This window comes from Odontesthes bonariensis, chromosome 18, assembly GCF_027942865.1.
Source record: "Odontesthes bonariensis isolate fOdoBon6 chromosome 18, fOdoBon6.hap1, whole genome shotgun sequence".
Taxonomy (NCBI): Eukaryota; Metazoa; Chordata; class Actinopteri; order Atheriniformes; family Atherinopsidae; genus Odontesthes; species Odontesthes bonariensis.
The window spans coordinates 32,447,074-32,462,009 of NC_134523.1; the positions used below are offsets into that span (position 1 = coordinate 32,447,074).

The following is a 14,936-nucleotide window of genomic DNA, read 5'->3' on the forward strand; positions in this document are numbered from 1 at the left end:
AGATTAAGGTGTCTACATGCACTTAATAACTCAGTCTGATTGTAATTTAGCCAATAATCTGATCCTTTCAGAGCCATGTGACCCCACTGACTGTCTCTCCTCCCCAGGCACTAAGGTGCCGTTTACACATACCCGGGTATTTTGAAAAACGAAGACCTTTCCCTTCGTTTGTGCCTTTCGTTTACACACAAACGGAGTTTTTTCCTCCGAAAACGAAGCTAAAAAAAAACTCCGGCAAAAGTGGAGATTTTTTAAAAACTCCGTTTAGCGTTTGTGTGTAAACTGGTTGAAAGACGAAAACGGAGTTTTCAGAATGGAATGCGGAGTTGTCGTCATAGTACAGAGCCCCGCCCCTATCCACCATAGTGGCAGGATAACGCCATTCATTGTTTATCTGGCAAGCATGGAGGTACTAGCAGCATTTATTTTGTTGAGAGCTATACTCGCTTGTGTGATTTTGAAAATTACACTCCTACAAAGTATTGAACAACAAAGGCGCATTACGGCGCGGAGGGCAACAATTGCGGAGCTTCTGTTGGCAGACAGAGCCCGGCCATACCACCGCCAGCGACGGCGATTCTGGATTAGACCCGGACGGACTGCTTTATGGTGGGAAAATTTTGAAAATGGCTTTGTTGTCCCGGAGGAATGGAGGGAAAATTTCAGGATGTCACGATTTTCACTCCTTTCCCTAGCAGAACTGCTACGCCCGCACATCCAGGGTGAGAGTACTCACATGCGCGCTTCTGTTGATGTTGTGAAGAAAGTTGCCTGTCAGCGGTTCTCTATTAGGCTTCTGATTGGCTTGTGTGGAATTCTCATTGTTCTAACATTGCCACCGTCAGGCTTGGCGTAATTTAACAGCTCCTGATAGCGTATTTCTCCGGATCAATGTAGACGGGGTTTTTTTTAAAAACGGGGCTGTGTGCACCTAGTTTTTTTTTTGAAAACGAAGGTTAGAAAATATGCGTTTTTCAAAATACCCGGGTATGTGTAAACGGCGCCTAAGTTTCACAACCATTCACACCTTCAGGCAGGTAGACAATTCAGAGGTGATACTGACTCTAACGACATGTGAAGAAGTCCAGTTGTCCTTATTCAAGTTCTTATGACCTGGACTATGACCTGGACTATTGAGAATCTCCATCAACATAACTTTAAGAAAGGTCATAAGATCAGTTTGATTGATTGATTGATTGATTTATTTATTTAAACTCGAAAAATCATTGAGGGTCTGACCCTCATTTACAATGATGTCGAGTAAAAAAACAAACATATAAAATATAACAATATAAAAAAATATAAAATAAACATATATAGTTATATACCCTATTAGCATGAATGACAGTAGAAAACATCAGATCAATTTGTGTATAGGTGTGTGTATGTCTATGTGGGACTTGTGTTGTTTTTTTTATTAATATTTTATTGGCTATGTGAAACACTTTGTGTTGCTTTTTTGTTGTATGAAAAGTGCTTTAGAAATAAAGATTGACTGATTGAGAAAAACATTAGAAAGTATCTAAGATCATATCTCAGGGAATCAGACACACAGCACCTGTGCCTTTTTCTCTGGTTCTGCACTGGTTCTGAGGGAAAAAGCATCAGTGTCAGCCTCACAGAAATGCAAGCCAGTTGCCCACACATGTGGGTGCTATTTATGAAAACTACCCAGACTTCTGACACTTTCTTCATCTCTACTATATTTTGTCTTTTCTTCTCTAATGAGACATGGTTGGTGGTCTGTGTGAGTCTCTGCAGGATGTGTGTGACTGTGACAGAGTCCAAACCATTTTCATTCAGACCTTCACATCACTGTAAGATGGGTATTCTCAGTACCGAGATCTAGTCTGATTTTTCTTGTAGCAAACCATTGTGTTCCGTCACAGCATTGATAAAATAACCTGCAATAACAGGGGGGTCCCTGTTGGTTTTGTATGCTTCCAGCCATATCATTTCCCTTGAGAAGACATCTATGCAGACTGGAAAAAATCAAAGTCTTACCAAGTATATTTGTCTCATTTCTAGTCAAAATATCTCATTACACTTAATACTTAATACTGCCTAACAAGCACCATTTCAGCCAGATATAGGGACTTGTTTGAAGACAATACATCTGGAATATCTTGTTAAATGAAAAGCTAATTTAAAGATCACTTTTATCTCAAAAGTCCTAAATAAAACATAGGATTGGCATGTTAAATTGAGTTTTTAGGTTGTTTAGAGGCCAAGGTAGCTGAAATTCTGTATTTTATGGCGCCCGTTTTGAAATTCCAAAATGGCCGCCACAGGTGTCTGTTCAAGTGGCAACATTGGTTTTTGGAATCCCCAAGGTCTGCAGATTCCAAAAATGTATAGGTCAACAAATTCCCCCAAAATTCCCACAAAAGTACATTTTTGTACACAATGAACCTGACTAAAATAAAAATATCACATCTTATTTCAAGAAATCTTGACAAGCCGATTTTCACTAGTTCCATTGGCAGATTTTTTTGCTTATTTCAAGCAAAAACGTCTTTTATTTGTTGTTTTTTTACTTATTTTTGGAGGGGCATTTTTTTCCAGTGCATCATTTATACATACCAGAAGGCTTTAACTTGTTATACCCATCTATGTGCCACCACTGACGTAAAAGCGTCGTCTAAGATGGTTTTGTGCTCGCATATCCACTCCACTCATCACCGTTGCTCTGTCTGGGATGATCCCAGCCATCCAACATTTCTGCTGCGTCCCCCTGTAGCCGGGCTGTTTGCCAAGACTTTTGGAGCTATTGGTCAATGAAAGATGCCACTGTGGCGTCATGTTTTACTTTGTCTCCGCCAAAGATGGTTCTTTTGGAGCATTCTCTCCAGGGTCTGATATGGTGTAATTCCTCTAAAACCAGTCAAATTTCACCATTTGTATATTCATATCTAAAGTAGTCTTTAATGATGATAACGCATTTGTATCTGCTAAGCCAACTTTTGTCTCATCTGCTTGGTGGAAATGAGGAAAGCCTATGGAATGTATATCATAATTATGACTTCAAATCTCATCATTAATATTTCTAATCTCATAAATATGGATTTTGATCTCATAATTATGACTTTAAATCTCATAAAAATGACTTTTGATCTCATGACTTTTATGACTGCCTCCATAAAAATGGTCTTAGTTGCAAGGAAATTACTGCTATAAGAAAATGTACAAAACAATCCATATTTTAAAATAAAATACAGAGCTTTGACACTAAACATTCAAGCAGACACGATCTGAAACTATAAGTAGTTGAGTCCAACTTGGGCATTTAATTATGCGCACTGGAGGGGAATGGTTAGTCTGTCTGCTCTCAGAAGGCAATGTCCCACAGCCTTGGTGGGCTCTGAGGAGGATATTCCACAGCCTCTGCATAATCAACACCCCGATCTGCCCCCAGAAGGGCAGAAGAGAATGTCTCATAAACAAAATTCAAGCCTCCGTCAGGTTTACCCTATGAAAGCCTATTCAATTTCATTATTGACCTAACATCTAGACCACAGTGGAAATGGCTAAGAAAAAGTCTTTTAGTTCCTTGAAAAAAGATCCAGACGATTTAAATTGGTTTTTTTTTTTAATTCAAATGCATCTGGTTTATTAAACATTTTAAAATGAAAAAGGAATTGGTGGCACAGACCTACTAAAATGCAAGTACCGTTCTTGCCTGTGCTTCTTATCATTTTAACAAGGCTTAATTCAATGCTAAGTTTAGTCAAATAACCTTTCAGTAGCCAGATATTTCCATCTGTCATATTTTCAGTGGAACTAAAAGATATGGCCATAAATTTGTGTACTAAAATATCATTTGTTTAACCAAATCACCTCTGGGAAAAAGAAAAAAAATAGATCCCAACATGCAACAGACAGGTGTGCCTGGAGTGCAAAAGGTCTACTTTCATCTTTTACGCAACAATTTTTATTGGAATTTTCACATAGAACACACAAGCTCAATTGGAAAAAGCTCCTCGCTGTTACCAAGAGGAAGTAGAAATAAAGGGAAAGTAAAAACATCACGATAAAGTAATAAACAGAGGAAATGAGATCAGCCCTTTTCAGTGGACATCAGGCAGTCATGTGACTGCTTCTCCTATGGGGGGCTCAGCTGATGACCCAAAGCATTGAATGATAGCAATAAGCTTACCCAACAGGTTCTGCATTCAGAACAAAGATGAGAATGCACTCACTCACTGTGCTGATGTGACCTCAGCAGCCCAACAGGCTTCACAACATTTTGGAAATAAACTCCTTAAGAGAAAGAAACCTGCCGTGTACTCATTTAACACGGCTGAGCATGGAAGAACAGGACTCGTCTCCCATTTGGGAGGAATAAATAAATGTCATGGGGCCAAAAAAACAACAAAGTCTTTACAGTCTTTCAACACTTTATGAAAAAAAAAAAAAAAAAAAGTAACTGAGTTTACAAAGCTGATAAAATGACATTTTTGCGCTCTTCTTCACTCTTGAGTCTCCATGCTCTCATCTTCTCCGTCTCCTCCCTCTCCTCCATCTCCCCCCTCTCCTCCATCTCCCCCCTCCTCCAAAGCCTCATCCTCCTCATCCTTCCTCTCCGGAGGTTTTTCATAGGCCTTCTCTGATGGAGTGACAATCACACCTTCCCATGTCGACATCTCTGTTGCCAGATCTGCAAAAACAGATTACCGGATCAAACTGACGATTGGATAAAGAGAAATAAAGAAGGGAAAATGTTGGTTCCATTCCTGTAGATTTTTATGACCTTGATTTAAAAGGAACATGGATCGACACACAACAATAAACCCATTACTGAAAGCCACATACGTTCTGATTCTATTGTAAAAGATCCGACTGAAAAGGATCACCGCAAGTATGGAGAGAAGCGAGTCCTAGAAGGCAAGAGCAGGGCAGGCTGGAAGAACAGCTGCAGCTAATGTTACAACAGTCTGACAGAGGCTGCAACATGTTATTTCCTCACATTTGTCTGATAGTTTCCACTTTGTTCATGTAAGCTACAAGCCTTCCTCACAAACAAGTTGGCCCAAGCAGAGCACCCTGCGGAACCCCATGACTCATACTTCCTGTATTCCCTGATCACATCGGTGACCTTAGTCGCCTGTTATTGTGCAAAGTGAACAGACAGAAATGTAGGGAGGACAAATATATGTGTGTGTCAGCTCAACTGTGTCATGAAACAATTCATGGACCTTACAAAATGATTCATTTAAATGCCGAAGCATACACCATCAGAGTGAATTACAGCATGGCATGGTGATGGAGGCTAATCTGACTAATTGCTGGCTATAACTAACTAATGAAAATAAAATGGCCTGAACTGTAACCATAATGCCATTCCCTTAACAGGTGATTAAAGTCATAAAGGTGACCAGTTTAATGTGTGAAAAGGACAAATGGACCCATCTTTCCCCAAAGTGGTGCATTTGCATCACATCTTTTTTGGGAGATTGGACTTAAAAAACAAAAAACAAAAAAAAAAAAGTTTCAGTGCAATCTGTTGGTTTCCTTAGCTAGGAAATTGTTTTTGAATTGGCTCTATATGAATGAATTGGATTATTTTATGAATAATTATGATTACAAATAATTGAATTCCAATTGGCTTGAATTGGACTTACTATCTAAGTGCCTTGAGATGACATTTGTTGTATTTGGCGCTATATAAATAAAAATGAATTGAATTGAATCTCTTACATGTAATGATTCCCAGCAGATAATGACTGGGCAAAGGAAAATGGCGCCCTGCTAGCCTTTTAAAGGCTTTTCACTGCTCCAAGTGTCCCATACACTTCAACCTCTGGAGCACTTTCTGGTTTGTAGTGCATAGATATGAAGCATTATGTTAGTGTCTGCTGGAAATGAGAAGCCAAAGTGCACCGCTGATGGTAAGAACGAGATGAACTTACAGCTGGCATCTCCCTCCAGGCCGAGGATCTTCCTGTAACCTCCATGAGAGAGCACCCTAACCAGAGTCTGAGCTGTGAAACACACCATGTCCTGTACAAACAGACACAAGCTGAGCGTTAGCACACGCTTCAGGAGCTTCACTCACACATGACAAAGTAAAAGTTCAGGGAAAAACACTGAACCAAGCCCACCTGCTGTTCCAGAGTCATGACCGTGTGCACCCTGAAGTTTCCACTTTCACAGGGGTCAGTGATCCCCACGGAGCCGGGCAGAAACAGGCCCGCAGCCAGCATCTGAAGGCAGCGCCTGCGCAAAGTCAGACAAAAGGGTGAAAGAAATTGTCAGATCTGAAGTGAGGGCACAGAAATGGAACCTGGGAGAGGGAGCACACACCTGTAGGCCACGTTCAGGGACAGGGGCTGCCTGGAGGGGTTGTTCATCACAGCAGAGTGGCCCTAAAACACAAGGACACAAACATTTCACAGCAAGCCATTTTCATACATGAAATGTAGAAACTTTTTCCAGTTCATTAGTCATCCTCCAGCATCGTGCGACTGCTGAATATTACATCTCAGCACATGCTGAAACATTTCAGGACAGTGGCTGTGTGTAGAAAGTGTCAGCACTCAGACCTACCAGCAGATCAAGGATCCAGGGGGTCAGGGGTTCAAAGCCAGGGAAGCGCAGCCGAAGGTCTTTCAAAAGGCGAATCAGAACTTTGACCCTGAAGATGAATACAATTGATGGGAAATGACTGTATGCTCATGCATGACTCTGCAGCGCAACAGAAAACACGCCGCGCGTTAGCGCTTACTCACGTTGACTGAGAGGCGTTCTCCTCAAACCAGCGAGCATGGCGGATGGCAGCCAGAGCACTCTGGAGCACCTTGATGTCCACTGGAAAAAACAAGGCAAAAAGATGCAGCTGGGGACATGGGAATCAAATGTTTCCTTCCAGTCCACCTAAAACTGCCGCATGTTTTGGTAATCGATTCTAAACCCAAGGATGCGTAAAAGTGAGGAGAACAGGACAAAGTCCAATCAAAAAGCAAGTTTTGAATAGATTCAATGTATTTTACACAAATTCTTTTTTAAATAATCCGCTTTGAATCCCGCTGATGAGTTGGGTACGAGCTTAAAATCCAGTCTGCTTGTTGACACTACTGACTTTCCTTCTTTAGCTTAGATGCTGCTAATTATGCTAATTGTTGGCTTGGATACTGTCGATGCTAATGTTAGCTTATGTTAGCTTTGAAGGCTTTTGCTCTAGGTTGGGTTCAAAATTAATCCATTCATCCATTATCTTCAGCTTGTCCGGGGATCGGGTCGCGGGGGCAGCAGCTTGAGCAGAGAAACCCAGACGTCCCTGTCCCCGGCCACTTCCTCCAAACTCTGACACCGGTCATACAGAGACCGAACAGCCCATATCAAGCAGTCCGGCACTCCATACTCCCGGAGCACCCCCCACAGGAGTCCCCGAGGGACACGGTCGAACGCCTTCTCCAAGTCCACAAAACACATGTAGACCGGTTGGGCGAACTCCCATGCACCCTCCAGGATCCTGCGGAGGGTATAGAGCTGGTCCACTGTTCCACGGCCAGGACGAAAACCACACTGCACCTCCTGAATCCGAGATTCGACTATCCGGCGGATCCTCCTCTCTAGTACCCCCGAATAGACCTTACCAGGGAGGCTTAGGAGTGTGATCCCCCTAGCTAATTTAGCTTGTTGCTATTGTGATTTCTAGTTTGGAGTTGGGTTACTATTAGCTTATTGCTAATGCTAATACTTGCTAACCAATGCAAATTGATGTTAGCTTCCTAGCTGTTGCTAATAAATGCCAATTTATTGCTTTGCCATTATCTTAAACAAACAATAAACAATATTCATATGAACCGGACAACAAGGCACACTGTGTAATTAGGCCAAATGTCATGACTCTGCTCTCCCACAGTTCTTCCTGTTGCTGATTGACGGGGGCTAACTGATGAAGCACACGCTTCTGGGAATATAAACTCAACAGATCTGCAAATCACAGACTTGGATACGATGACTTCTGAGCTACAAAGTTGCCCCAGAAAAGTCTTGGTGTGTCCCACATGCATGTGGTGTAGTCATGTGTGAGCTCATACGGTGCAATTCCGGATCCAACTTGCGCAGGTTGGGTGGGACGGTGGTGATGAGGATCTTCACTGTGGCGTCGGCCGAACTGATCTCAAACCCCGTCTCATTGGTCAGCATGGAAAGCACTGAAAACAGCGACACAAACTTTAGTAAGATATTACAGATGCAGTAACATTACACAAAGGCTTGTTGGGTATGCTGGTACTAAAGGGTACTGAGGCATTTAAAACGGTACCATACTGAGACGGGTTCTTTATTTATTTTTTTATAAAAACGTCACCGCGTTGTATTTTGAGCCGAGGCGAACAAGCAGGTGAGCGACAGAGAGAGATAAAGGAGAGAAAGAGAGAGAGGAGCAGGGAGAGAACGGCAGCTGCTGCGACCTTCATCCCGCTGCAACTCGTAGATGAACCAGGTGCTCAAAGTGCTAAATGGAGTTACTTCCTAAGCTAGGAAATTGTTTTTGAATTGGCTCTATATGAACGAATTGGATTATTTTATGAATAATTATGATTACAATTAATTAAATTCCAATTGGCTTGAATTGGAATTTATTATATAAGTGCCTTGAGATGACAATTGTTGTATTTGGCGCTATATAAATAAAAATGAATTGAAATACATGTTGGTACCGGTATCGATACCAAAATGTTGGCATCGTGACAACACTGTTATAAAGTCACTAAAAGCTTGTAAAAGACAGATTTAATTTGGCGTTTTTAAATGAATAGTCTGAGCAGAAATGAGCACCTCAAAACTAAACAAAGAACTCAATCAAATTCACTTTTTCAACCCTGGATTCAATGCAACACGCCAACATTAAAATCAGCTGCTTTGTTTTGCCTGTTATCGGCTAAACCCCAAACAAGGTCTTCTCGACTGAATAGGCAAGAAGAGGTTTTGAAGGTAACCGTCTCAGTCCCCGTTAAATGCAAAGCAGCACAACTTGAGCTTGTGGAACAGCACTCCTTTCTTTACCAGTCCCTACCTTCTGTGGGGTCTTGTGCACGAAGGGTATCCACCACTTTGTTGCCAAGAGCAGCTACTGCCTCCACTGTGAAGATAGAAAACATTAACAAAACGTTAACATCCAGTGACAGAATGGGCACGAGGCATCGAATCATGTCGCCGGTATAAAGTGATGCAGCGACATCATGTAGAAGCTTCTGAGGTGGAAGTTTTCCTATGAGTGAGATGTGAAAGATCCCATCACACTGCTGTACTGGTGGAAAACATCCCAAAGCCATATCATCTGGGACAATCTAAAAGCCTTCAGCATCAGATCAATCTACCTCAGCAGCAAGAGTTACAGTCTGAATCATTACAGCGGTAGGTTTCGTGGTTTTACAAACACTGGCAAAAAAAACATCCCGGAGGATGTTCATTAAGCCGTTTTATTTTGGAGGGGAAAAAGAAAAATCACAGATGTGACAAAAACAACAAACAACAAACAAAAAAGGTTTATTTATTTTTAAATAAACTGAACATCATGGCTTTGTAAAATATACTTTATTTAGATCAAGTAGAGGACAAATGATGAATAACTAAAAAATATCCGATTCATAATTTCACCCTTCTTCTTTTCAAAAGATTTGCTTCACTAGTGAAAGGAAACCCGGTTTCTGTCTGAGGAAACTGCTGATCTTCTAGCTTATTTAAAATGGACCAACACCGAGGTCCCGGCATCAACCCCAATCCTTTTCACTCCACCACCCAGCCAGGGAACGGAGCCCACTGGAGCAGTGTACACCACTGTGTAGGTGCTGCAGCCCATTCCATTTGGAAAATTATACTCCCTTCAGCTGATTTGGTAGTTCAGTCACATGTTTTTTTTTTTTACATTGTACATTTTTAATTTTCACGGTAATTTAGTTTGCTGTTTAGCGTCAATTTACAGAAAACTCACTTTTCAAGTCTAGTTAACAAAAAGTGCATTGAGAGTGCACTGTTCTATGCTGCTGTCTGCTGGGGGAGTTGCACTACAGACACAAACTGTAGGCGCCTGGACAAACTGGTGAAAAAGGCTGGTTCTGTTGTAGGCAGAAGGCTGGACCCTCTCAGTGCTGTGGTGGAGAAACGGATGAGGAGGAAGTTAGATTCTGTTTTGGAGAACAATAAACATCCTCTCCACAGCATCCTGCAGGACAGAGGAGCAGCTGCAGTGAGAGGCTGCAGGACAGAGGAGCAGCTGCAGGACAGAGGAGCAGCTGCAGGACAGAGGAGCAGCTGCAGTGAGAGGCTGCAGGACAGAGGAGCAGCTGCAGGACAGAGGAGCAGCTGCAGGACAGAGGAGCAGCTGCAGTGAGAGGCTGCAGGACAGAGGAGCAGCTGCAGGACAGAGGAGCAGCTGCAGGACAGAGGAGCAGCTGCAGTGAGAGGCTGCAGGACAGAGGAGCAGCTGCAGGACAGAGGAGCAGCTGCAGGACAGAGGAGCAGCTGCAGGACAGAGGAGCAGCTGCAGTGAGAGGCTGCAGGACAGAGGAGCAGCTGCAGTGAGAGGCTGCAGGACAGAGGAGCAGCTGCAGGACAGAGGAGCAGCTGCAGGGAGAGGCTGCAGGACAGAGGAGCAGCTGCAGGGAGAGGCTGCAGGACAGAGGAGCAGCTGCAGTGAGAGGCTGCAGGACAGAGGAGCAGCTGCAGGACAGAGGAGCAGCTGCAGTGAGAGGCTGCAGGACAGAGAGGTTCAGGAGGTCCTTTGTCTCCACAGCCAGAAGACTGCTGACATGTTCTTATCATGTTTATTTATTTAGTCATTTATTATTACTATTAGTAGTATTATTACTGTTGTCTAATATACAATCATGGTAAATATTGAATTCTTTTTGAGCTACTTGACTAATTTGAATTTCCCCCATTGGGGGATGAATAAAGTCTTTTTCTATTCTATTTTACTCTACACCATCCTTACCCATACACACATATATAAACGTGTGTACATTTGAATTTTATATGTGTATAAAAAAGGGCACAAATGACAAAATTGAATTCGTCTTTAAACAACGCGAGCACTAACAGATGACATAATTCCCCGCTGATCACTTACATGTCGGCAGGATCTTGAGGATCACCACTAGGTCAGCGACATTGTGTCCCGTCGTCATAGTGCCCTTTTTGTACGAACCCACCTGACGGACTTCTTCAATTTGCTATCAGGAGACAGAAATACAATAATTAACAAAGAAGTGATGTTAATGAACTACTTAAATGAAGGAAAAATGTTTTGCCCTCCATATATGTAACAAAGTAACCTTCTGTGAGCTGCTCAGCTCTGCAGGGGAAACTTACGTTTCTTTAAAAATGACAGTGATGGAAGAACAGTGTAGATGCACAACTTACCACTTCAAAGTTACCAGGTGCAACAATCAGGTTGTCGATGACATTATTGATCTTCGTGACCAAAGACAAGATGGAGGACTGCATGCAAAAAGAGACCAATTAAACTTTATTTCAATAACATCAAACTACATGATGAAAACAAGTTTGGGGGGGGGGGGCACAGGGATGTGGCTGGACCTGCTCTGAGGGAGTTGGGCTCAAGTCCTGGTTTCTCTTCAGAAGACATTCACTGAAGGGCGTCTCATCAGGGACAGGCTTCACTCTGGGAAAAGCCATCTCACACTGGTGACAGAACAGTTTGCTTCAGTACTCACACTGCTGCTCATGTACATACATGCAGTGCTGCTCCCATCTACATGTCAAAGTGATGTTTAAGTGGAAGATGTGTAAGTTTGCTACTCTTTAAAGCATTCATGGACATGACAGTGTCAATATGCACAGGTTGCAGCCTCTTCGTTGTTCTTACTCACCACATAAAAATCGAATGGGATGTGTGGGACAAATGGACGGTACCTAAACAGTAATGAAAAAAAATAAATAAATCATCAAACTTCCGTAGGAAACATCCAAGAAGATCCAACACAGGGCCTCAAACGTGGCTAAACAGAAGGCATTACTGCACACTTATACTGTTACCATTACACCCGGTTCGGATTCAGCCGACGCACCCATCTTTGGATTACAAATGAGTTAACGTTGTTACCATATGAAAAAAAACACCAGCAACAACAATAAATAACACATAAATAACAGGAGTTGCTGTGTTTTAAGTATCCTAAAGAAAGCTGCTTAGAAATCCAGATCTTTGGCTGAGGATATCAACATAATGAAGTCTGGAAATTCACCACAAATGCATCTCCGGGGACACATCCTCACAAGCTAAAGGGAGATGGTTTGAGAACACTGAAGGCAAGACATGAAGCAGAAAATGACTTTTCATTTTCTCTACAGCATGCATGGAACAGCAGAGGAGGCTCAGTGGCCGTGGCTCAGCGGTTAGAGTAGGTCGTCCAATAACCGGATGGTTGGCGATTCGATTCCCACTCAAAAAGATTGGTGGAACTGACAGCTGGAGGGATGTCAGTCCACGGCTGAGGTGCCCTTGAGCAAGGCACCATAACCCCATGCTCCCTGGGCGCTGTGAATGGCTGCCCACCGCACCGTGTATGGCATCTGTCTCTTAGTGTGTGACCCTGTGCATGTCAACAGGTGCCGACCTGGATGGTTAAAGGCCGAGGACAAATTTCGTGTGTATGCATGACCAATAAATCTGATCTTAATCTGATAGCAGGTTTTGGCCTCTTTCTTGCACAGAACAGGTGTGACAGTTAAAAGAGACACTTTTTTATGTAAAGTGTCTGAGTATTTAGAAAAACGCTTTTAAATAATATGCATTATTATTATTGTTATTTTAAAGTGGAGCAAATGTTGCTGAAATTGGTCACATGCAGCCCTTTCTGGGACAGGTCTGCAGGGCAGTGTTCATACGTTTGAACATGGAATGCGGGCAATTTACAGATTCATAGTATCTGATATAGAAGAGCCCTTCTAACATCCTCTGGCAAATATTCATGTTCAAGCCGTTTGTCCATTTCCCCAAAGACGTTAGAAAAGGAAATCATCTGATATTTAATAAACAATTCTCACAAATCTTCGTAAACGCAACATACTGACTTGGAAAAAAAACACCTGAAGTCCTTGTCCTGTAGTTATAAACCCTCTAAAAACTCATCTGTGCACTTCCAAACTGTAAATTTGGAATATTTCAGCACAAAATAATTTTTTTTTCATACCCTCAAGATTAATTTTAGATATTTTCTGGATATTTGCATTCAGTTAAAGAAATGCATTAATGTCACATGGATGTGATGCATTAATGGCTGCCATTGTCGGCCGTGACATTTAAAAGTAGTCAGTAGAACACAGACATTAGTCAGTGGGGTCACATGGCACTGAAAGGATGGGATTATTGGCTAAATTATGGTAAAACAGAGTTATTAAGTGCATGTAGACACCTTAATCTGACAAGAAACTGGATCGGATTCAGACCCCGAGATAAGTGGGTTGAAAGTCGCTCTAAACCTGCTCGTAGACGCTGAAGCACGTGGTGAATCAGACTTTGCGTTCTGCGCATGCTCCAGATGTTTTCCCGGGGTCGTGACCCGGAAGTCAAAGGAGACGATATTCCTGTTGTTGTCGCCGTCAGAAAGAAACAAACAACGCGATGGAGAATGCTCCGTTGGGCATCGAGTTTGTGCAACAAGCAGCTCATCACAGACCAAATGTAGAGGGACGTAGCTTCATCTTGCTCTGCGTTCTCCATCTTTCTCCAATGTCTGAGTTTGTTGTTGTTGTTGGTGGTGAAGCGTCAACAGGAAGTGGCTCTATTAGCAACAGCTGGAGTGGGTACAGCGCCACCTATCATACCGGGGTATGACACGCTTTGTGCCAATGATTCCATTCATTCACCGCCATATATCCAAGGAGAATGACCCTTGCTCAAATAAGGAGCATAACCTAACTATAACTACAAAGGAATTAATCTCACCGTGTAGACCCACTGAGTAAGGCCAGTTGATCCATTCAATGTAAATGGGAAGCAAGACCGTGGACGCCAAAAACAGATCATATTAAAAGGTCTTAAAGTTGCTTGAAATATCTTCAAACATGTTCCAGAAATCTCCAACAGTTTAAGAGAATAGCAGCTTGTAGGCTGAACTCACCCCTGGACCAGTCCTCCCCGGGATCCAAAGCGGCCTCCTCGGCCCCGGCCGCGGTCGCCCCTGCACGGAAACACAATCAAGTCACGGATGGTTGTCAACAAACCATGGCTAAATCTTACAGAGTAAAAATGCATATTCGTAATTCTTATTCAAAATGACTTATTAACTAATTAAATGAGTTGTCTAAATATCCAGGCAGCTAATAACTGCTAATTCCCTGCAGTGCTATCAGATGATGTTAGCAATCTTTAGCCAACACACATATTTCCACACTACAGTTTAAAAAAACAAAAAAAACATGAATATGCTGCAGACTGAAAGCAAAAATGGATGATTAAGAAAACGAAATCGCTGCATTGATAAGCTTCTAACAAGTGTGTTAAACGAGGAACGCCGATAGCTTCAAGTCACGTTAAGCTAGTTTTCTGCAGCAGGTAGGTGAACACGGGACCTAACGACTGCAATAAACCAATGCGATTAGAAATGCAGCAATGTCAAACGTATGTGGAACAACTTTACCTCATTGCGTACGACGTTTTGGTGATTAAACACGAAAACACTGAGAGAACTGATCACTGGAGTTAAAAGAGACCAAAGAGTCCGACCGACTAGCCTTTGTCATAGAAAGGTTCCTAACTGAGCGAAATGACCCGGAAGTATATAAGCGGCGGTCCGAATGTAATCGCTTTGAATTCGCTAAATGCTTCGGAAATGAGCTTTCTCACACAATATTAGAGTAATATTAGTACACAATATTTATCTGCACGAATCACACTTAGTACGACTTGATGAAAATAATCGAGCGTCGCCATAAAAGATCTCTCTCTCTATTTCGTTTTTTTA

At 42.3% G+C, this 14,936-nt stretch overlaps 1 protein-coding gene across 1 annotated transcript; it reads right to left on the reverse strand.

Annotated features, from left to right (window-relative positions):
• Window positions 1-3,915: 3,915 nt before the first annotated feature.
• ilf2 (interleukin enhancer binding factor 2) lies at window positions 3,916-14,936 on the reverse strand. The gene is made up of 14 exons (XM_075449547.1): window positions 14,613-14,936; window positions 14,094-14,153; window positions 11,841-11,883; window positions 11,548-11,652; window positions 11,371-11,448; window positions 11,078-11,180; window positions 9,023-9,088; window positions 8,043-8,159; window positions 6,729-6,807; window positions 6,547-6,634; window positions 6,304-6,365; window positions 6,102-6,216; window positions 5,910-6,000; window positions 3,916-4,657 (listed from the first exon to the last, which is right to left on the reverse strand). The coding sequence occupies exons 1-14, from the start codon at window positions 14,615-14,617 to the stop codon at window positions 4,470-4,472; spliced, it is 1,200 nt and encodes a 399-aa protein (XP_075305662.1). The 5' UTR covers window positions 14,618-14,936; the 3' UTR covers window positions 3,916-4,469.